Here is a 23,830-nt window from a genome sequence, read left to right on the forward strand (position 1 = left end):
AATAATGCCAGCATAAGCAAATTATAAGTCGTTGTGCAAATCATTATTATCTTTTCAGCCATTCCCATATTTCGAATAATTCTATCGCTTATTGGCTGAGTACAACAAATTTCCATAGATGTAAATAAAATCTGATCCAGTCGCATACGTCGATGATACAATTTCTGAATCACAACATTTGCAATAAAGTAGAAACCTAAAAACGAGACTATTGTCCAATTTCCATAAATCTGTAATAAATATTTTCGTAAACTTATTTGGCGTTTATAAGGCACAACCATACAATATTGCGTTAGGGTTATAGAAGGACTATGGCGGTTTACATTAGTCTTCCATTCCATATTTGCACCAATATCAATTGCTTTATTGTGTATACGGAACTGCGTTTTTGTGTTGCTCACATTGTTACTTGGTAGCTTAAAAAATTCTCATAGTTCCATTTACATATCGCATAAACTCTATTATCATAATGCCCATTTCTCCACCAAGTCTTGTTGTTACCTGATACATCAGGATGAGTGGATGATTCATACTGAAAAGAATTACGAAATTAACATATATCAAATGTGAAATCGATTTAAGCTTACCACGCTTTGATAGGCAGATACAGTCGATTGATATCCATGCATTACGCCTAAGTTTGATTTAGTAAATACACGTATATTGTGCTCTGTCATTTGAAACATAGTCCAGTTAGACTTCCTTTCATAGGTCCAAATTTAATTTTTACTATTTCTTGTACAAATGAGTGTTACATAATATAAATGAAATTTTCGGCACCATTTAAAAAACGTTTTCATTTCGTTAACATTCAAAGGTAAATTATTTTCTGACTTGTACACAAATACTATGGGAAGATATGTCAATCTTCTCATCGTTTTTTTGAACAATATCCAATATCGGATCAAAATTACCACTAAAACAAACAACAGCTAAATTTCGGGTACTAATGAGATTATACAGTGAATCTGTTTCAGACCCTGCATTAATCACTGGCTTTTTAAATTTCGTTATTATTCGATGGGCAAATGAAGATCCGACTGATTCTCCTAACTCTGCATTAAGGCTGTCATATAGAATAAAGTTGTTAAATTGAAATACATTGTTGTACATCGTTATAATTCGTAAAACACTTGTATAATCATATTCGCTATTTACTATGGGCTTTATTTGACCATTTATTAAGGCCAGAAGACAGCAGCACGAGATACAAAGGCTTACAATCCTCATCGTTGCACTTTTTCAACTGATACCCTCGCTTTACGGGGCAACACATTTTAAGTATTTCCATCGTGTTTGCACAGTAATTATAGGACAATTTATTAGCCCTTGGAATTTTCCTCATCGTGACAATAAATTTCAATTTGCCAAGTATGTATATGTATATGTAGAAATCCAGAAATGTTACTCATTTCAATTATAGAGCTTTCCATGTACATTAGCCGTGTAATTTTATTGTTTTTTTATTGAAATAGAAGAAAATTCAACAAAAAAGTGATATTTGGAGAATATAAATACTGTATGTAAACACTGTAAATATTGTATGTTTAGAATCTGGAAATTTGTATTTGTATTCTCCAGATTGCATGCATACAACGTAATATATTGTATTTGTATTTTCCAAATAACAACATTTTATTGAATTTCCTTCTATGCTCTATGCCATATTTTCAATATACCGATATACCAAATATACATTTGATATATTATATATATATATTAATATTTAATATTTATTCGCGGTTTTCGTTTAATGCATGCTGTTTACAAATTTATTTTGTTTTGTCCGCGCGTCAACAAGCCATTGCTTGGTATCGCTGGGCCACTTGATGGTACTGCCGTTAGTACGTCAACGTCCAAATAAAATAAATAAATATTAAGTAAATTTGTGTTATTGGTAATACCGCACTTATTTACCGATACGGCAAACGGTTGGCGGGTATCTCACATTCGAGCACAATTTCTTATATTATTTTATTTATAAAGAAAATTAATCCAGAATCGAACCAAATATGAAATTTTTAATCGATCCTTATTCATCTTTAAACAAATTTTACAAATATTAAACTTAATTATTCAAGTGATATTAATAGACAACGCGAGAAAAATGCTTACTGTGCTTAAACTATTATTACATTGTCATATGAATTCCTATGCTGACGCCATCGCATTAAAATGCATTCAAAGAGAAAGACGATCAGACTTAATGACAAACTACTTAATAAAAATATAAACACACTCATAAAGAATTCCAGAGTTAATGGTAAAAATGTAGGTGGATCGTAAGGATGTTGCTTAATCAGCTTTGCTTTCTTCATTTGCTCAAGTCCCATTTGCATCCATTTCTTTTTGAGTCCTGATTCCAATGTATAATCAAGAAAGTTATTTAATTTGAATGTTAATGGCAACTCAGGACGTACAGGAAGTTTCAGAAAGCGTGCTAATCCACACAAGGGTTCCGATGCCATTTTTAGTTTCGGCTGTCGTAGACGTTTTTGTATAAATTCATATTGATCCCATTTGTGGGCCGCTATAATATAGACAAAGTTGTCATTAAGAGAATTTAAGTGATGATGGTATATCTTTTCATCTACCAAAATCATTTTGTTTACTATTTCCTTCGGTACTGTTTCTAATTTTAATATAGCTATTTCTTCAGAAATGGGCACCATAATGTGTAAATCATTTACTAAAAATGAGTCGACGTCCACAATTTCAGGCATATGAAAGCCCGTGGTGATATGGGTTGTTAGGGCGCCAGCAAATAATGCCATCATTAGGAAATTATATATCATTGTGCAGATCATCATTATTTTTTCAGCCATTCTCATACATCGAATTATTTGATTACGTATTGGCTGGTTTAAAGTAATTTCCAAAGATCTAAAAAAAATCTCATCCAGTGGCATACGTCGATGGTTTAATTTTTTAATCACAGCATTTGCAGTGAAGTAGAAGACTAAAAACGAAATTATTGTCCAATTCCCATAAATCTGTAATAAATATTTTCGAAAACTTATGTGACGTTCATAAGGCACAACCATGCAATATTTTGTTGGCATGATGGAAGGACTATAACGGTTCATATTAGATTTCCATTCCATATTCGCACTAATATCAATTGTTATATTGCTTATTTCGAACTGTGATTTTGTGATGCTTAAATTGTTAGTTGGTATTTCCAAAATCCGAAGAGTTCCATTTACATAGAGCATAAACTCTGATATCATAATACCTATCCCACCACCAAGTCTTTTGTTAACCCCTGTTAGACCACGCTGATCTGATGATTCATACTAGAAAGATGTAGGAAATTGGAATATATAGAAAATTATTTTGATTTAAGCTTACCACAAATACATCTGGAACGCTTTTATAGACAGATACAGTTGATTGATGGCCTCGCATAAGTCCCAGCGTCGTTGGATGAAAATCACGTATTCCCTGCTCTGTTATCTGATATATAGTCAAATTGGATTTGAAGTCATATCCCCATATGTCATTTTCACTGTCGCTTTTAATGAGTTTTACATGATATAAATGAGATTTCCAGCACCATGTAAAAAAAGCCTCAGTCTCAGCAATATTCATTGGAAAATTATTTTTTGACTTGTACACAAATAGGATGGGAAGAAATGCTAATACTCTCATTGTGTTTTGAGCAATATCCAACATCGGATCAGAGTTTCCACTAAAGAACACTACAGCAAAATTTCGGGTAGTAATGAGATTATGCAGTGAATCTGTTTGGGGCCCTGCATTAATCACTGGTCTTTCAAATTCCTTCATTATTCGATATGCAAATGAAGAACCAACGGTTTGTCCTCCCTTTGTACGGAAATTACCATATAAGATGAAATTGTTGTATTGAAATACGTTGTTATACATAGATATTATTTTAAAAGCATTCCTATAAACATTATCACTCTTCACTATAGGCTTTAGTTGACTATTTATCCCTGCCAGAAGGCAGCAACACCAGATACAGAAGCTAATACTCCTCATCGTTGCACTTTTTACACTGATGCATTTACTTTACTGGATAAAAAGCTTGAATTTTGAAAGCGTGTTTGCACAGTAATTATGTGTCATTTTGTTCGCAGTCTAAATTATCCCCATTCTGGAAATAAATGATAAATTTTCAAATATCGAATGTATACCTTCATATAGCAATGTATGGTATGGCACAAGAGATATTAACTTTTTTTAACTGCTTATTACATGCAAGATAATTGCAATATCATTTTTCTATATTGCAGGCTCAATGTGTTTTTCAAATCGTAAAAATTGCAATAAACGTTATTACGTTGTGGCATGAAATATGTATACAATTAGCTTAATAATGATGCTTTTTAATTGAATATTTCTCCCTTGTAAAATATTGTTAATCTCCATTGATTAACAAAGATATTAGAGTTGTTGTTAACGAAACAAACGTTCTTAAAGAAAATGTCCAAAATAGGTATTAATGAAAAGCAATACAATATTTATTTAGGTGCTTTGAAGTAACATCAATTTGATTAATGTAATTTCATTACTTATACTATGATAACTTTGTTATAACTTCCGCAATGCATACGCCAGTAAATACACTCACAGAATATTACGACTGTGCTAAGAAGCAGCCCGAAGACATATATTCCAAAGGCATTTATAAAAGACTCTAGTGGCAATGGTACAAAAATATTGGGCTCATATGCAGGCTGTACGATTAATTTTGATTTTTTCATCTGTTGCAATCCCAAACGCATCCATTTCATATTAAGGCCTGTCTCGTGTGCGTGACTGATAAATTCTTCTAGTTTAGACGTTAAAGGTAGCTCTGGACGTACAAGAAGTGTCAGATAGTGATCTACGCTGCACAAATTATTGGGTGAGAGTTTTAATTTGGGTTGCTGCAGACGTTTTTGCAAGAAATCGTATTGTTGCCAATTATGTGATTCTATAATGTATGCATAGCTTTGGTTTAGGGAGTTTAGGTGCTCATCTCGAGTATTTTGATCAACATAAAAGATTGAATTCGATAAGTCGAAAGGCAAACTTAAAATACAACTTGTTTGCGGATTAGATGCCATGATTCGAAGATCACTTTCCAGAAAAGTTTCATAATCGACAATATCTGGCATATACATGCCAGTAGTGACAGACGTTGTTATAGCGCTGCAAAAAAATACTTCTTAACAACAAGGTATATAACCCTGAGGTAACCATCATTATTTTTTCGGGCATGCCCATACGATTGACAATTTTTCTTGAGATTGAAAGCCCCATGGAGATCTCAAATGCTCCAAAAATTAGCAAAGCTAATGACATTCGAGGATTATTCAATCGTTTCACCACTAAATTTACAAAAAAATATAATATAAAAAAAGACTATTATGGACCAGCTTCCATAGAAATAAAATAAATAATTCTCACACTGCAGTCGTTTGTAAGGTAAAACCAGACAATATTTTGTTGATTTGACAATTGGACTGTAGAGGGATAGACTAGTATTATGTAGCAAATTTGCACCAATATCGATAGTAGAATTGTCCAAGCACTCTGAGACTTCGAGACAAGCTTTATCTGTAAGATGAATTTTCATTGTCCCGTTAACAAAACGCATAAACTCGCCAATCATAATGCCAAATTCACCACCAAGGCTAATATTCCCACCGGTTAAATCTTGTTGATCTGTGGAATTATACTGCAATTTTGTAAATTAATTATTTGGAAAATATATCGAGGAATTTCTCATGAACTTACCACAAATACATAAGGCAGACTCTGAAAAACAGCAACCGTCGATCGATGCAGATTCATTAAACCAAATTTACTATTTTTAAAATCCTCTACTTGTTTCTTGGTGATTTTAAAAATATGGATAGTCGATTTTACTTCATATGTCCATGCCTCCTGAGCGCTATTGCGTTTAAAAGTAAGCACCACGTAATATAAACGATTTTTCCAGCACCAATTAAATAAGTTTTTAATAACTTTAACTGAAGGCGGTAATTCATCTACCGACGCATATATAAAAATTACCGACACTTTAATATGTCGATGAAAAAAAGTTTCAATTTTATTGAGAACAGCATCATCAATTTCGTGGAAAAACATCATCGCTAAATTATGATATGTTATCAGATCATTAATTAATCCTGTTTCAGGGCCTGCAATAATCACTGGTCGTTGAAATATCTTCATTAGCTGTTGGTGTAGTGGAATTATTATTCTTGCCCCTTTTTCCTCTTCCAAGTTTCGTCCAAGTATTATAAAGTTGTTATAGGGATTTTTCAATATATATGTTGATATCATTTCAAGAAGATAATTATAATCATTTCCACTTTGCTCTACAGGTTTTAGCTGACCAGCCACAGAGCCCAAAATACACCAACACCAAAGATACAAGCTACCGCACCTCATGATTGCACTTTTTCAACTGTTGACCTTACCATCCAACTGACGTGGCTAAAAAGAAGTCTAACAATTTGTGTTTACATTGCCATTAAAGGTCGTTAATACCGAAGTTATACACATATCATGAATTATTATTATTCACCTTTTAACAGATTTTACAAATTTTAAACTTTTCATAATGTTCAATTCAAGTGCTTTTAATAGAAAATAAAAGAAAATATTTAATATTATTCTGTGCTTATACGATTATTACATTGTTTTGTTCATTTGATGGTGCACGACAACGTTTGAAAATGCATTCAAAGAGAAAGACCACCAGACTCATGGACAGCCCACTTAGTAAAATTTTGAAGGGAGACATAAAGAATTCCAAAGGCAATCGTAAATGAGTTGGTGGATCGTAAGGATGTTGTTTAATCAGGTTTGCTTTCTTCATCTGCTGAAGTCCAATTCGCATCCATTTCAGGTTCAGCCCAGTCTCATGGACATGATCAAGAAAATTACTCAATTTGATTGTCAAAGGCAATTCTGGGCGAATGGGAAGTTTCAGATAACGTGATATACCGCATAAAGGTTCGGATGCCATTTTTAGTTTGGGTTGTCGTAGCCGTTTTTGGACGAACTCGTATAGAACCCATTTGTGTGCCGCTACAATATAAACAAAGTTGTCATTAAGAGAATTCAAGTGATGATTGTACGTCTTTTCATCTACAAAAATCATGCTGTTTTCTATTTCCTTAGGCACTGTTTCAAATTGTAATATATGCTTCTGTTGAGAAGTAGGAAGCATGATGCGCAAATCATTTGCTAAAAACGAGTCAACATCCACAATTTCTGGCATATGAAATCCCGTGGTAATGTGAGTTGCTAGAGCTCCAGAAAAAATTGCGAGCATAAGCAAATTATAAATCATTGTGCAAATCATCATTATCTTTTCAGCGATTCTCATGTTTCGAATAATTCGATCACATATTGGCTGGGTACAACAAATTTCCATAGATCTAAACAAAATCTCATCCAGCGGCATAAATTGATGGTTTAATTCACGATATTTGCAATAATGTAAAATATATATATTGAGATTATCGTCCAATTTGCACACACCTGTAGTAAATATTTTTCAAAACCTATCTTGCGTTTGTAAGGCACAACCATGCAATATTTGGATAGCAAGATGAAAGGACTATGATGGCTTACATTAGTTTTCCATTGCATATTTGCAACAATATCAATTTTTTTATTGTTTATACGGAATTCTGATTTTGTGACGGTCAAGTTGTTACTTGGTAATTCCAAAATTCTCATAGTTCCATTTACATAACGCATAAGCTCTGCTATCATAATGCCTATTCCTCCTCCAAGGCTATTGTTGCCCCCTGTTATATCTAGCTGATCCGTTGATTCATACTAAAAACAAATGACTAATTACAATATATATAGATGGAAAATGCTTTATATTTAAGCTTACCACAAATACATCTGGCACGCTCTGATAGACAGACACAGTTGATTGGTATCTTTCCATTTGACCCTGTGTCGCGTTATTAAAATTACGTATTTTCTGTTCTGTCATTTGATATGTAGTCAAATTAGATTTGAAGTCATATAACCAAATATCATTTATACTGCTTTTGTTAGAAATAAGTGCTGCATAATATAAATGCGATTTCCAACACCATTTAAAAAAAGCTTCAATTTCTTTAACATTAAGCGGAAAGTTCTTATCTGACTTATACACAAATAGATGAGGAAGATACGGTAATCTTCTCATGGTGTTTGCAACAACATCCAATATCGGATCAGAATTTCCACTAAAAAAAACTACAGCAATACTTCGTGTGCTAATGAGATTATGCAATGAATCTGTTGCGGGTCCTGCCATAATCACCGATCTTTTAAATTTCGTCAGTATGTGTTGGACAAATGAAGACCCGTCTGATTGTCCTTCCTCTGCATAGAAGCTGCTATATATGACATAGTTGTTAAAGTCAAATATGTTGTTATACATCATTATAATTCGAAGAACACACTTGCCAGAAGGCAGTAGCACCAGATACCGAGGCTAACACTCCTCATCGTTGCACTTTTTACACTGATGCTTTACAGGACAAAAAGCTTGAAGTATTGCAAGCGTGTTTGTATAGTAATTACGCGACATTTTGTTCGCGCTCGGGTTTATCCCCATTTTGGTAATAAATAATATTTCATGGAGTGACGTATCTATGGCTTCATCCGTTGTTGAAATAAAACCACATCAGAAATAGTTGCTTTTTTCAACAATTAACCTTTTCATGAAAAATACTTGGCCCTACCATTTTTCTCTTTACTTTTTTTTTGCAATGTCAATTCATTCTTCAAATATGATGAATATGCGATAACGTTTTATTATTTCGAAATGTAAATTATTTCGCTTTATAGTACTTCTGTTCGGTATAATAGTTTAACAGCAACGAAAGTTATATGTTATGTAATGCCACACAAACTTCTTGTATGGTTTGTTATATCCCAGAGATGAACTCAATTATTGTAAGCACAATAAATTTAATAACTTGAAATTGTCTTCCTTGATGTTCTTCGATCTCTTTTAGAATTAGAAAGTTAGCTAAATTTTTATCAATCACTTTTTCGCTAAATATTTTTAATTTATACTATATTATGATAAACACCATATTTTTATTCTAACTATAGCTACTTTTTAATTTATGAACAAAACAATTAAAAATCAAATAATAAAAAATCTCAAGCTATAAATGTGAGTAATATATTAATTTATTTTTTTTATGAATATCTTTGGTGCTATAATATATAATTTATTCAAGTATTTTTAATAGACAACAAGATAAAACATTTAATGTTATAATGTAATTATACTACTATTACATTGTTATGTTCATTTGAATGTAAGTGGAAACGAGTTAAGATACATTCAAAGATCAAGACCACGAGGCTTATGAGCAAGCCAGTTAATAACAACAAAAAGGGACCCATGAAGAACTCTAAAGGCAATCGTAAATGAGTTGGTGGATCGTAAGGAGGTTGTTTAATCAGATTTGCTTTCTTCATCTGTTCAAGTCCAATTTGCAACCATTTTTGGCCGAGTCCAGATTCGATTGAATATTGAATGAAATTAGTTAATTTAAATATTAAAGGCAAGGCCGGACGAGCAGGTAACCCCAAAATACGAGATCCGCTGCACAAAGGTTCTGGTGCGAGTTTTAGTTTTGGTTCTCGTAGACGCTTTTGTGCGAATTCATATTGAACCCATTTATGGGTCGGAATAATATAAACAAAGCTATCATTAAGAGAGTCTACATGATAATCGTATATATCGTCATCAACAAAAATAATGTTATTCAGAATCTCTTTGGGAATTGATACAGACGATAATACTATATTCTTATGAATAAATGGAACCATAATGCGCAAATCATTGGCCACAAACGAATCAATGTCCACTATTTCTGGCATATTAATTCCTGTAGTAATATGGGTTGTGAGGGCTCCACAAAATATTGCCAATAGAAGCAAATTGTAAACCATTGTACAGATCATCATTATCTTTTCGGCCTTTCTCATATTGCGAACTGCTCGATCACTTATGCTTTGGTGACAGCAAATTTCAATAGATCTAAAAAGAAGTTCATCCAGTGGCAAACGCCGATGGTTCAGTTTCTTAATCACAACATTTGCAAAAAAGTAAAATACAAAAAACGAGAGAGTCGTCCAATTTGCGCAAATTATGTATAAATATTTTCGAATACTCATCTGTCGTTTGTATGGCACAACTAGGCAATATTTGGTTAATTTAAGTAATGGATTATTAAAGTTTACATTAGTCGTCCATTGCAAGTTTGCACCAAAATCAACTGTAATATTGTCTACACAGTACAGTGTATTTCCGTGACACAAATTATTCCTTGGTAATTCAACAATTCTCATAGTTCCATTCACATATCGCATAAGTTCTGTTAACATAACGCCAACTTCACCACCAAGGCTTTTGTTGCTTCCTGTTATATCATTCTGTTCCATTGATTGATACTAAAAATATGTAAAGAATCAGAATTTACTGTAACTAATTTTTATTTGTACCTACCACAAATACTTCGGGTACACTCTGGTAAACTGATACAGTTGATAGATGCCGTTTCATTAAACCAACAGAATCCAAATTAAAATCCCGTAAGTTCTGATCAGAAGTTTGATATATATTAAAATTGGATTTGAAGTCGTACGACCAAATCTCATTAATGCGGATGCCTTTAAAAATTAGTGACACATAATACAGATGAAATTTCCAACACCATTTAAAAAATGATTCAATTTCAGGACCATGAAGTGGTACATTTTCTTTTGATTCGTACACGAATAGAATGGGAAGATATGTTAATCTCCTCAAATTGTCTTTAACTATGTCACACAGCGGATCATTTTTTCCTCGAAAGAAAACAACGGCATAATTATGCGTACTAATAAAAGTATACATTGAATCTGTTCGGGATCCAGCAATAATTACTGGTTTTTTAAATTTCGTCATTACTTGGTGAACGAATGAGAACCCAACTGATGGTCCCATCTCTGCATCAAAGTTTCCATATATTATAAAGTTTCTGTATTTAAATACTTTGTCAAACACCGACATTAATCGAAGAGCCGTCATATAAACATTTTCACTTTCTCCTATAGGCTTTGTCTGACCATTTATTAAGGCCAAAAAACAGCAGAACCAGATATAGAGGCTAACACATTTCATGGTTGCACTTTTTTAACTGACGTACTTGGCTTTGCAAGACAACAAGTTTCAACTATTGCAAGTCTTGTTTACATTGTACATCGGTGGTGCTCTAAGGTATCCCTAACGTGACATCAAAAATAATACCTGGTCAGTTCCACGAACAAAACCAGTATATAATCTAAATTTTCATTAAATTGTTGTTGATATATGCAGTGCATTGTGAAATTATGATTATAGATAATTTAACAAAATTCTGATTAGGACCATGCTTATTTCGAATTTTAATTAATATGCCAAAGGTTACACGTATTTTAAACAAAATCCGAATGTTATGTCTGTTAGTAATCGAGGTTTCCCTTCCCTAACATCTGCAATTTTAATTGCTAAACTGCAGGTTAAATTTGCATATACACCTGAATGCAATTGAAACTTAAATTAGTTTATTTGCAGAATATAAGAGAGTTTGGTTTTTGCCATGTCTACTGCAGTTTCATTTATGAATATTGTTGTTGTTTGTCGTATTGGATATGCATAATCCATGAGCATTTCATGATATAGTATACCAAAATTGGTAGAATAAATTCCACAAAATCGTGTATTATTTAACATTCGATATCGATTGCGTGCAGTTTGACTTTTTGACTTTGCCACGCAGAAAATTAATATTTATTTTATCCGTTGTTTTAATCTTTAAGCCAAATTTATGGTAATATGGATCAGCAATTGTCAACTGATTGGAAAAATAGCAAATGAATAAACTCGATAATTTAACTAAATAAAATGAAGAACATTTTTTAAAGTCATTTAAAAGAATTTTTGTATTTTGCTTCAACATAAAAGACCAAACCACACATTTTCGTAAACCACTTTCCCAAAAGAAAAACAAATCATAATTTCAAAATATCAAGTTACGCTGCGGAACTACAAACAAATCGTGCAATTTTCAGACTCTGTCATCAAAGCGTTGGCATTTTGGTTTGCTGTCTAATTTGTGCTGCGTTGGTATTAAAGTCGCCGACGTAGAATGTTTGCGAAGTGCAACCGAAAGCGAAATGACGCTAGAGCAGCTGCACTTGCTCTTGACAAATATGTGTGGCCGGGCGCTTAAGTTTTATGAGGACGCAGACCTTAGAGACACTATGGGCGTGTCTGTGGTGCGTGCCAAAGTGGCAAGCGAGCAGACAAGTTTAAACGCTGTTGACGCCAGTATCCGGTTTTCCGGCTCTTGATTGATGGGTATTTTAGTGCAGACAGTTGAGTTTAAGGCGCCATTAACAAAAACGTTAACGCACCGGGAATAGACAATCGATTTGAAAACGAAAATAAAATAGCAAAAATATGAAACTGCGAATATTCGGTGCAACTGTTGGCGAAGGTCAAGTTCAGCGTTTAGCATGCGAAGACAAGTTGCAGAAGTGGCGACCACGACGCGAACAATTCCCAAGTGAGCAGTTCAAAGCGTCACATTACGTTACGTTACGTTAGCAAAGTACGTAAGGCTCGCTCTCAGTTGTAACGCGCTCTCTCTCTCGCTTTCTATGTTTGTTCCTTGCGTCGACTATAAAACGAGGATGCCAATGCCAGCGACAGTCAGTTTGCTGCAGACAACGCGACGATACGGAACAGTCAGCCAGCAACGCAACACAGAGCTCTACATCCTTTAGTCACTCGCTCGTATTCGTATTTGTATTCGTAAATCGCATTCAGTTTCACAGTCGCAGTCGCGTGTGAGTGTTGTTCAGTTGTGCTGTGCATTTCATATGCTGCCTGCTTATCAGCATACGCGTTGAAATGCCGTCGCTGCATTTCACGTAGTTCGCAAGAGAACAATAACAAACTGCACATATCACAGGATAAAATAAACTAAACAAGTGAAACATGTTTTGGATTTTACGTCGCACTGGCGCTGCCAATTTCTTTAATTCGTTGAACAACAATTGCAACTTCAGCAAGGGCAACAGCAATGGAGGCGCCGGCGGCAACGGGAACCACAGCAACAACACACAGGGTAAGCTGGAATGTCCAGGTGGCAATTATATTATTATATTTCGTCACAAGGCGGTAATTGATTGGGCTGCCTAATTAGCGAAACATGACTCAGCAGCACAAAGACGAACGAGTACTACAACACTTAAATTAACGTCGAGCTTCTCTAATCACAGAGCAGAAGTAACCGGAGCTGATAAACTGACCAAAGACCAAACAGGCTCAATAAATCCATATGAGCATAAAATGTTTGTTTTGTGTATGGGTAAACAGCACTCGAGTAGGTAAATTTGAGAATGATTTAAACAAGAGATAGATTCCTAGAAATGTTCCTTCCACGTGCTGGCTGAAACTTCTAGCACGTAGCAGGTTATCAAAACCAGTTAATTAAAATTCCCACAATGGTCTGGGAGTATTACATAATATATATAACATATAACAATATATTGTATATACTCATATACTCAAGTACACACTTATTCGTATTGTTTGCACAAAATCCTCTGGCATATGGCAAGCTGTTGATGTCGTCGCTGTCGTCGATGGTGATGGCGATGGCGATGGCAAAGTCTGATGGAAAAATGCGAGGATGTGTTTGGAGTAAAGCAAATACAAGCATTTAGCTCCAGCAACCTCTCTTAATAATAAGCTCGTCCTTATGGCCATAGTTACGTATGTTTGTATGTGTGTGTGTGTGTGTGCCTACGTGTGAGTAGAGCTGAGTGTCAATGCTCTGCTGTGTGTGTAGGTTACTGTCTGAGTGAGGATGTGTGTGTGTGTGTGTTTCGGGTGTCTTAAACGTGCCACGGATGCGACTGTCGAAAAAAACACTTAAGGCGTTGTCCCAAGATGCTTTTGTCTAAGCGCTAAGCCTCGCGCCAACTCTGACGCCAGGAAATCGTGATAAAGTGCGAACCAAAAGGATGCCCAAAGCGGAAGCCCAAGATAACAGACGACAACAGTGTGTAGTAGTAGGTAACAACAATTGGTATTCATACACATGTCTCTAGCAAACGAATGAATTTCTTTTGTGCACTCGAAAGACTAACATTATTAATTTCATTAACAAATTGTAGAGCAGACTTTTCAGCAAAAAGAGAAAAAAGAAAAACAAACGGAAAAACACTAATTAAAGAGTAATTTTCAGGAAATTTAACACAACAGTTAATCCGACAGCACAACAAATAATTGAATTAAAACCAATTTAAATGTAATTATCTTTTTTTTTTTGTGTGTTTAACCAAACAAAAGCGAATTTAAAATTGGATATAGAATTACAAATTAGTTAGTACAAAAAGTAAAAACAAATTGCTAATTTATGCAGCTCATAACGGAATTAATCCATGAAATTGTTTTCCTTCTGCACTCTTGTTGTTTTTTCTTTTTTTGCGATAAAGATGCGAAAATACATTTAAAATATGTAAATATGCGTGGCCCACACACACACACACACATGCCAATTAAAAACTTAACTCTTTTTTTTTTATATATCATAATAAATTTGCGTTATTTTGTTTGGCTTTATAGAATATTGCAGTGTTCGCGTGTGAATATGCTTCCACTCTGATTCATTCACATGAATAACTTATTATGCAAATGCAACATATGTCAGCAGCATTAACCGATAATTATGACAGCCATTTGTCATTGATAATTATATAGGAAACATGTGTGTATGTATTTTGCATGCAATTTACGACAATTTTGCAATAACATCAGCAATTAAACGCACATTATTGCATGTGAATGTATGGCTGTCTCTCTCTCTGTCTCTGTCTGTGTCCGCTTGGAGCCAATAATTTATGGCTCTCTTAAAACACACAGAAAATTCAAGTCCTTACAAACTTTTTGCGCTAATTTGAAAAACTTTAGTAGCAAAAGAAACAGAGGAGAGAAAATAGAAGTTGAACTATAATAATAAATTATATTTTGGCACATTCCCATTTGGCAGGTTTTTGATTGGGAAAAAGCGAATATATATTTCGAAGGTCTGGCAAATTATTGGGCGTTTATCTGGCATATTAATAAGCACGCTGCCTGAGCTGCCAGTCTTTGGCTGCCTTGGAGCACTGCCTTTGCTTTTTGGCCATGATTTATGTTCATGTAACCCAACAAGTTGTCTGCCGGCGGCACATCATTTGTAATAATTTGTGTTCGTAATCGGAAAGTACATTGCGAAAAACTTTATCCTCAAATCTTTTTGATCATGAGACGCAAGACGCAACTAAATATTCCACCGCGTTGCAGGGCATTTTCCTTACTTCGTATGCTATTTCTTTTCTATATTTTCTTTTCTTTTTTTTGTGCGGTCTTTGGTGCCGTAAATTTCAATCAGTGCACAGAAAAGGCCAACGGCAGCAGCCGCACCCATTTCCACAGCCAAACCCATATGCACACACAGACACACGCACACACTTGCATAGTTAAATGCTGGGGCGAACAAAACTTCTTGTTGCATACTTTTTGGCGCGTTGCACACACATTTTTGCTATAAAATTGAGTTTTATTCTTGCTTCACGCACTGGCGCGCCGCTTCACGGCAACGCAAACAATTTTTTGCATTCGCCCGCAGCTTATAGAACGTGTACGTGTGTGGAGTGTGTGTGTTTGGGTGTGTTTGAGTTGCCTAGCATGCTTCACTTTTAATATTCATACTCGCTTTTATTTGCCTCGCGCAATACAAACAAACCTTTGACATTTTGCTTTCATCTAAACAGTTACGTTACTACAAAGTCGTGATTAGCTTACTAAACACACACATTGTTAGCTTATGCACAGTGCATTCCAATTAATTGCAAAAAAGTCGTAATACTCTTTATCATTCTCGAATTTCTTTAGTTACTAGTCGTCGAATCAAATTTAATTCTTATTTTATAATAATATTTTATATTTTTTAGCTTATGTACTTAATTAATTGCATCGAAAAGATAACACTCTGCATAATTCTCGAATTTCATTAGTTACTGCTCTTCGCATCAAATTGAATTTTTATTTTATAATAATATTACATAATTGTTAGCTTATGTACTCTGCATTCTAATTAATTGCAACGAAATGATAATACTCTTTATCACTCTAGAACTTTTTTACTTCTTTAGCTTAGTTTATAATACTAATTTAAATTTCTCATAGTGAGTTAGGTTTATAATATGACATTTTTATCTGTGATGTTAAAGCACTATATGTTTCTAAGCATTCTTCACTTTCGAAATAATAATTATAAAAAGAGATTATAATAATAATAAAGGTTGAATCATAACAATAATTTTATTTTTAGTAATATTCTTTTAATTGAAATTACAAGTTAAACTTGTTTTGGAATTCCACACAAAATATTAGAGTGCGATTCTTTTCCACGTTTTATTTGGAGTTCAACCTATTGAAACTCATAATTATTTATTCGTGAAATAAATCAGTATTAATTTCCTCAATTGCTATGCCACGTTCACCTCTCATTTGGTAATGAGCACTTAAAAAGCAAAACTTGGCCAAAATAAATTGTGGCAATGGGCAAACGCAATGCCATAAATTCAGATCGTAAATAAAGCCTTTATAGAATTTTATAGGCAGCGACTATTTATTGTAATCCTTGGCAAGCAGACTCGCACACACACACTCGCAATGACAATGGGCACAATAAATCTCATTTTATCACTTCACGGCTCGAGGACAGCCCGCAAAACTTTTGTGCTGGGCGGTCGCAAGACAAAACCTGAGATCCGAGACAAAGGCTGAAGGCAACACAAAGGCGGCCATAAATTGTCAGCTGCAGTGGAAAAACATTTTTTAATTTCGATGTTGCGAAAAGTTTTGGCTGAAGAAAAAACACATACACACACACATATATCACACATACCACACGTATGCCAAGTCGGATGACATTGTAGAAGGGGAGGAGGGGGCAGAGAAGTGTTCGGGTTCTGCTTAAAGCTGTTGCAATTATGAACGAAATGTTTTTCGCCAAATTGGTGGCACTAATGAAATTCCTTCATGCTATTGTTATTCGCCAAAAACAGACAAATACGTAAAGAGGCCGCCGCGCAAGGCGTATGGCAGGCTCAGTGCCGAGGCTGATGATGCCGTGTCGCTGGGCCATAAAATCGATGATCCATTCGATGAGCTAGACGATTTTGAAATGCTGGCACCAGGTGCCAGCAACAGCAATGGCAATGCCAACCACAACCACAACGGCAACGGCAACAGCAATGCGAGCAACAACCCTAACAGCAACAGCAACACCAATACCAATATAAACAGCAATGGCAACGGCAACGGCAATGACGAGGCGAATGGCAATGAGAAGAGCCTAGAGCTTTTTCCATGTACGAACGCTGATTGCCAGGGCAACTTTGTGGTGGAGAATGCGCTGTGTGAGCTGGGGCTGTGCCAAGTTAAAGCCAAATCATCAAAGGAACTGTCAGCGGGTGCCATGTCCACATCCAAGCAGATTAACGAGAGCACAATAAGTCGCCTACACGCACTGGCCATGGCCGACGATGACGATGACTACGGTGAGTAGGAAAATGATTTGCCCAACTGTCGCAGGAGAGAACTCATTAAGCTAACCAATGGACGGGGGGGCTCTGGTTGGGCTCTGGTCATGACCATGTTCAAATTTCAGATGAATCGCTCACCTGCAATGTTTGTGATCGGTCGTTTCATTGCCATCGGCAGTTGGCTTCACATCAGCAAAAGAAGCGACATTTTGGGTAATGAAATGTGCTTAATTTGTCGACGGCTCTCCTTCCACTAACAACAAAAACCAAAACATATTCCAATTATTACCACCAACAGCTGCAGCGGTTGTGATAGCCTGTTTCCATCGCTGATGCTGCTCGAACATCACAAGGAAGAGTTTGAGCACTGGAGCGACGAGGAGATTGGACGACGTGTCTGCTGCCGTCGTAATCGATGCGACGACGATTACTTCACGGACACGGACTCCTACATCAGCGATGCGGAGAGCGAGGACCTGGAGAGATTGTTGTAAACATGCAGCAGCTGCACCTGAAGAGCAGCACAGCTGTGGCTACAGAAGACAGAAAAAAAGGAAAAGCGTGTGATGGTGCGTATAAACAACAGTTTTCATTATTACTTTACTATATATTACTCTCTGCTACCAATTTAAAGCGAAGCCTTCGCTGCTTAAATCACTGGGCAGCAGAAAATTTAACACAGAATCAAAACTGAAAACGAATTTTCCATTGTTACAGCCAAAGGCAAAGCCTTTGGGAGCTGGCATATTTGTGGCTTCGTGCGGCGTGCACCGTGCGGCGTCAATTGTTAGGACTGGAAAAACGACGCACCGGAAATTGCGAAAGTACCGAATGAATGTGGCCCATAATGAAAATAGATTAAACCGGTTGACAATGGAAGCTCGGCACCACACAACAATGAGAAATGAGTGCTCGACCAGCAAGCAGCAAGCATTCGCAGGCAAAGTCAAGTCGAGGGACTGCGCTACACTTTGAGCCAGTATTGAGAGAATATTGTATAAAAGCGAAAAGGAGCGAAACCAAGCATATTGTACTTTTAGAGTTTAACTGCAGACCCCTAGCGATGGTCTTAAAACAAAAACAAAAGCGAACACACACAAATGCTATCAAATAGGAGAACACAAATACCAATACAGCAACTAAAAGACAAAGCCAAAGAAAAGCATACTGCATATGTTGTATGCAAATTCTTGTATTTGTGTGAGTGTGTACATTTATAAGTAAATATTTGTGTAAAAAAAACAGAGCTATATAACCAACACCCCCCAAAAAAAATGAAAAAAGAAAAAATGAATTCATATCATTCAATGCATATGTGTCAACCAAAATGAAACTATTTGTGTACGAATCTGAATGTGCATACGACAAAAGAAATACCTGTATTTTTAAATACAAGTACTCGAAATAAATATGTGTAAATCTTTCATGACATTCTTTTTCATTCGGGAGCGTAAATATCACAATGTTTTTATCCAAGTGTTGACTGTTCTTTTTGCACACAACTCGCACCTAAATCAATAGACAAATGAACACAGCAAATCATGAGAGGGTGACAAGACTATAAAATACGAAGAATATATAATATCCCTACGGACATTTGTTAAATTATTCAACGTTGCGACGCAAACTGTCCCCGTCATTAAAACTTGATTGACTTCATAAAACTTGTCAGTGGGGCAAATCAACGCCGAGCACAGGGAAAACTTTTCTCGCTCCTTGAGGCTATTTTTCTATGTGAACAAACGCAAAACTTAAACGCAAATTTGTGCTCGCCTTTAAATTATTTGCACGGCCTGAACATTTTCAGTCAGGTAAGTTAATTTTCTGTCGAGAGTCGAGTCTATTTTCACTAAATTATTCAGGATCCCTTTTACTCTCTGAAATCGAGGCAAGGGCATTTGATGACTATAAAAATTATATAGATTGACATTAATTGACAAAGGTTTCGTTTCAAATAGACAAATAAGATAAAATATATTGGCTATTGGCAAAGAAGCCGACGGGCAAGATGGGAAAATAAACAAGAAGAGCGTGCAAGGACAAGATTTTAGATATATATATTTCCTGTTTGGTTTTCAGCAGTTGGCAGGCAAAAGGTTAAGTAACCGGAAGAGCATAGATTATGAAGGGAAACGGACAGCGCAGAGATAAATGTTTATTTCAGCTCCTTTTTTCTTGTTTTTATAAATACGAAAAGCATATTTTGTGACGGCAAAGTAAACATCCGGTTTCATTAGCAAGATGAATTCGAAATGTCAGTTATGCAATCTGTTATACGAATTAGGCAAAGTCCAGACCGAAACGCAAAACGCAAGAAGCACTGGCATATTCATTTCACGTAATTCATATCCTGATTGCACAAAGGCATTGGGCGACATGTTTTTGATTGATGCGTGCAAAACCAAGCAAAAGCAAAATCTCGGCCCGACATGCAAAAACTGGCCAGTGCATGGAGCCGGCTAGTCGGTTCCACCAACCCAAAGTGTCCTGCTGTGGACAGCTCATTTGACAATTTGATAGATGCAGGCGTATAAAACCGTATGCGATATACTACTCTTCCCATACTCTGTGTTGCTCTGTGGCTCGTGGTGGAGGCCAACAAAAAACATTGAGTGACAAACTGTATGTGGAGTGGAGGATGGAATTTCGGTCTGGACATTAAATTCTGTTTTGATTTTATTATGGCACTCGTAAACGCAAACATTTTATGCGTACATCATACGCACTGTTGGCCAAGCGGCCATTTACATAAAAGAGCAGAGCAAAAGAGCAGCCAATAGAGAAGGACAGTGAATTGTTTATGTGGCAAACGCATTAAAAGCCGCTTTCAGAAAGCAATTCAAAAGCAAATTTACATATTTAACATGAAATTGTGTGTTGTGTCCATTGTCCGTTGTCCGTTGTCCATTGTGCTAGCCAACATATGCTACTCTGAGGTCTACCAAGGGCAACAGTTAAATTGCTGGAAACAATTTTGTTTGCTTCAAAATATTTTCAAAATTGTTGATTTTCTTCCACCACCAAGGTAACGCCCAGAAGCCGCTGTCAGTTTGTGGGCTGCTTTTGTGTAGGGAAAATATATATTAAAATTGCTCAAAAAAGGCGAGCTGTCAGGCTGAAAGCGTGCAAAATGTTGCATTATTAAAATGCAGGTAAGTGAAGAAGATGAAAATGCAGAAGGCTCAAATAGTATTAACGCGCTGACATGCTGGCTGCTGCCAGTTTTTCTACGTCAGAGAGATGCTTTGCATGCTGCATGCCAATCAGACCAATTTGTCAGCAGCGAGGCACGAGCACAAAATTGAGTTTTCTGATTCGCTGTCAGAGCACGGCAAGGTCTAAGCTCTATTTCGTGACTGGCAAGCGCCAGTGCAGCCATTAACCATTAGCTAATTGAGCCCATGGCATCAGACTAAAAATAAAACCTAACGTACCACGAACAAAAGCCTCAAACGACAAGCAGCAGCCATTCACACACAAAAAAAGTGCACTAAAGATGCAAAACATTTTACACTGCACACTTAACACTTGGCCGCATGAAAGGCGAAAAGAACTTGAAAACTATTCTCAAACCACCAAGTAAAACTATTCATAAAAAATTCAACGTCGAGCAATTTTTGTAAACTTTAATTGAGCAGACACTTAAGAGTACAAAAGGGTTGAAATTTTGCATGCGTCAAGGTGTGTATTTATATCAGTTGCTATGAGTTTCATTTTCTCATTTGAATATGCTTAGGCATTAATTAAATTAAACCTGAATTTACAATGTAAATACATTTCACTCGCTCAGTGCTTATTAAGGATATTTAATTAATGTTTCAATTACATTTTGCAGCACTGTAGGCAGTAATGAGTTAATTAAAAAACTGCTGACTAATGTCGACACTTTGCACACAGTCGAGCGATGATAATAATATGTTAATGGGCGGGTATTAAATGCATAAATTATGAATAAAAGCTGAATCCGCAATCCGCTGTAAAATAATTCAATTTTAGTAAACTGAGCAATTGCTATATTTAAACTGATGTTCCTGGCAGGTTTTCACTCACATTTTGTTTTGTTTTGTCTCTGTGCAGTTTCATTGACATTGACAATCTGATCAAAACACAAGAGAGAGAGAGAAAAAACACTGATTTGCTATCCAAGCAACTGACAAGCTTGTAGCAGAGAATCCAAATATCTACATTGTCATGTAAGCAAGTAGTTGATATATCCATTAAGCAACAACACATTGGGTATACACAATTCAGATTTATAAATTTATAGCTGTGTTAGGGTATCTCTCAGGCTTACATACCTTCTCATCCTTGTCACTCGTGGCTGTCAAATGCAAACGTGCCTTAAAGTTTAGACCCTCAAATGCTGGGGTAAGGACACGCAGGACAACTTATCCCAAGCAATTACAGGCAAAAGTTAGTCAACGTTCATTGATGAGAACAACACACATACCACACAGATACATATACAGCTCCCACGCACACACACACAGACTTAAGTGAGAAGAGCTGTGCGTGCCTCGACGTAGTTGTCGGATAATTGAAAACAAGGTATCCAACGGATTGTGAGACGTCGGTCAGGCAGCTCGGTGGCTTGTGCAGCTGATGAAATAGTTGATAACGCTGAAAAGTTGCGCTTCAATATACAAACGACTATTTTCATTTAATGGTTTCGCTTGTCTACTTTAAAATAGTTTACCAACTAGTCGAGCTTGATGCTCGAGAGCGCACTTTTTATTGCATTTCCTCGCCAAATTTTTTAAAATGAGTAAAGTTAGCCAGCGATTTCTTGAAAGCCAAATTGTAAATTGTACTAAACGAAAAAGAATGGCAAAAATCCGAAACTAACGAACGATATACTAGACTTTATTCGTTTTACTTTGACGTTGCATTGTTCGATCGAACGAAGCAACGATGCAACTTTTTATAGATTTAATAGTTGTTTGCGCGAAATATTAAAGGTGAATTTCACGGGCAAAACCACTTTCAGCGCTTCTCCTTTAGCGCTCTGCTTTCGTGGTGTCATTAATTATATTAACTATTTTACACTGAACTAATTAATTTGACATTTACAAGCTGTTTGTCCAGCTGGCAGACTCGCTCAACGTGGCAAAGGACATGCAAACAGGCAAAATGACCAAAATGGAATGTTGAAAATTGTGTGTGCATTTTTCAGCTCTTTTGTTGCGGTTGTGTATTTCGCTGTGTGTGCGTACATTATTTCCATTACGTAATTTCCGGCATTAAGGTAAACTTTTTAATTGGCATGCACTCATTAAAAATGCAACAGCATGTTAAACAATCATAATTCCACTGCACTTATAAGCTTTTCCGCCTGATTAATGCGCATTTTTAATGAAATACACTTAAGGCAGCTCTCAATTTTTGTTTGGTAATATTTAAAGCTGTTACTTTGTGGATAGGGTATATATAAGTAACACGGAGTGGTATATACATATATAATAAATTATACTTAACTTTATTACTATTAAAAATATGTAAGGCGATTAAATTAGCTTTTGGAAATATTGTCGCCACAATTTATACATAATAAATTTACAGAGTATGTGGCTGTCGTCAACTACACTTCTTCATTTGCATGCTCTTATGACGTTCTTCGCATATTTTGCCATTTTACTTGTAATTTACCGCATGACAGCAAAGTTATTGACAAATAATATCAATTTGATCCATGGCAGCGCCAAGGAGAGTAATGTTTTTCTTTTTTTTTGGCCACAAACAGTATTTTCTAGCATATGATATAAGGATGGATAAGCGAACGCTTGACGCTGACTGATGCTGATGCTGATGGATGACAACAGCCAGATGCACAAGTTGGCCAAGTTTGCGTGCTGGCTACCACAATTTAAATACGCTGGATCATAAAATTGTTGGAGAAACATGAAATTTATGATATTATTTAGAGCTTGCGCGCTCACTTCTCGCCTGCTACTTGAATTCGCTTTTTAATTTCTCTTGTCTGAAGTATCCTCGTGGCTTAGAAGTACACTAGTCTGGCAGCATTTAGTGAAAAAAGTTACATAAAATATATCAAATGAGAAAAGTTGCCCTCAATTCGAATGTATGTGTTGGTCACACTGCGCATTTTAATTCCCTCGCCTAAAAGTATGCTTTAATTATTTAAGCACAATGTGCATGAATATTGAGTATACGAATAGAATATTCCATTTCAGCATTGAACTACAAGGCGTTA

At 35.8% G+C, this 23,830-nt stretch overlaps 1 protein-coding gene across 1 annotated transcript; it reads left to right on the forward strand.

The window, feature by feature from the left end:
• The first annotated feature begins 12,746 nt into the window (after positions 1-12,746).
• LOC132786309 (myb-like protein A) lies at positions 12,747-18,149 on the forward strand. The gene is made up of 4 exons (XM_060792807.1): positions 12,747-13,145; positions 17,140-17,634; positions 17,745-17,832; positions 17,918-18,149. Exons 1-4 carry the CDS (start codon positions 13,016-13,018, stop codon positions 18,111-18,113), a joined length of 909 nt encoding a protein of 302 aa, XP_060648790.1. The 5' UTR covers positions 12,747-13,015; the 3' UTR covers positions 18,114-18,149.
• Positions 18,150-23,830: the final 5,681 nt, after the last annotated feature.

This window comes from Drosophila nasuta, chromosome 2R (genome assembly GCF_023558535.2).
Source record: "Drosophila nasuta strain 15112-1781.00 chromosome 2R, ASM2355853v1, whole genome shotgun sequence".
Taxonomy (NCBI): domain Eukaryota; kingdom Metazoa; phylum Arthropoda; class Insecta; order Diptera; family Drosophilidae; genus Drosophila; species Drosophila nasuta.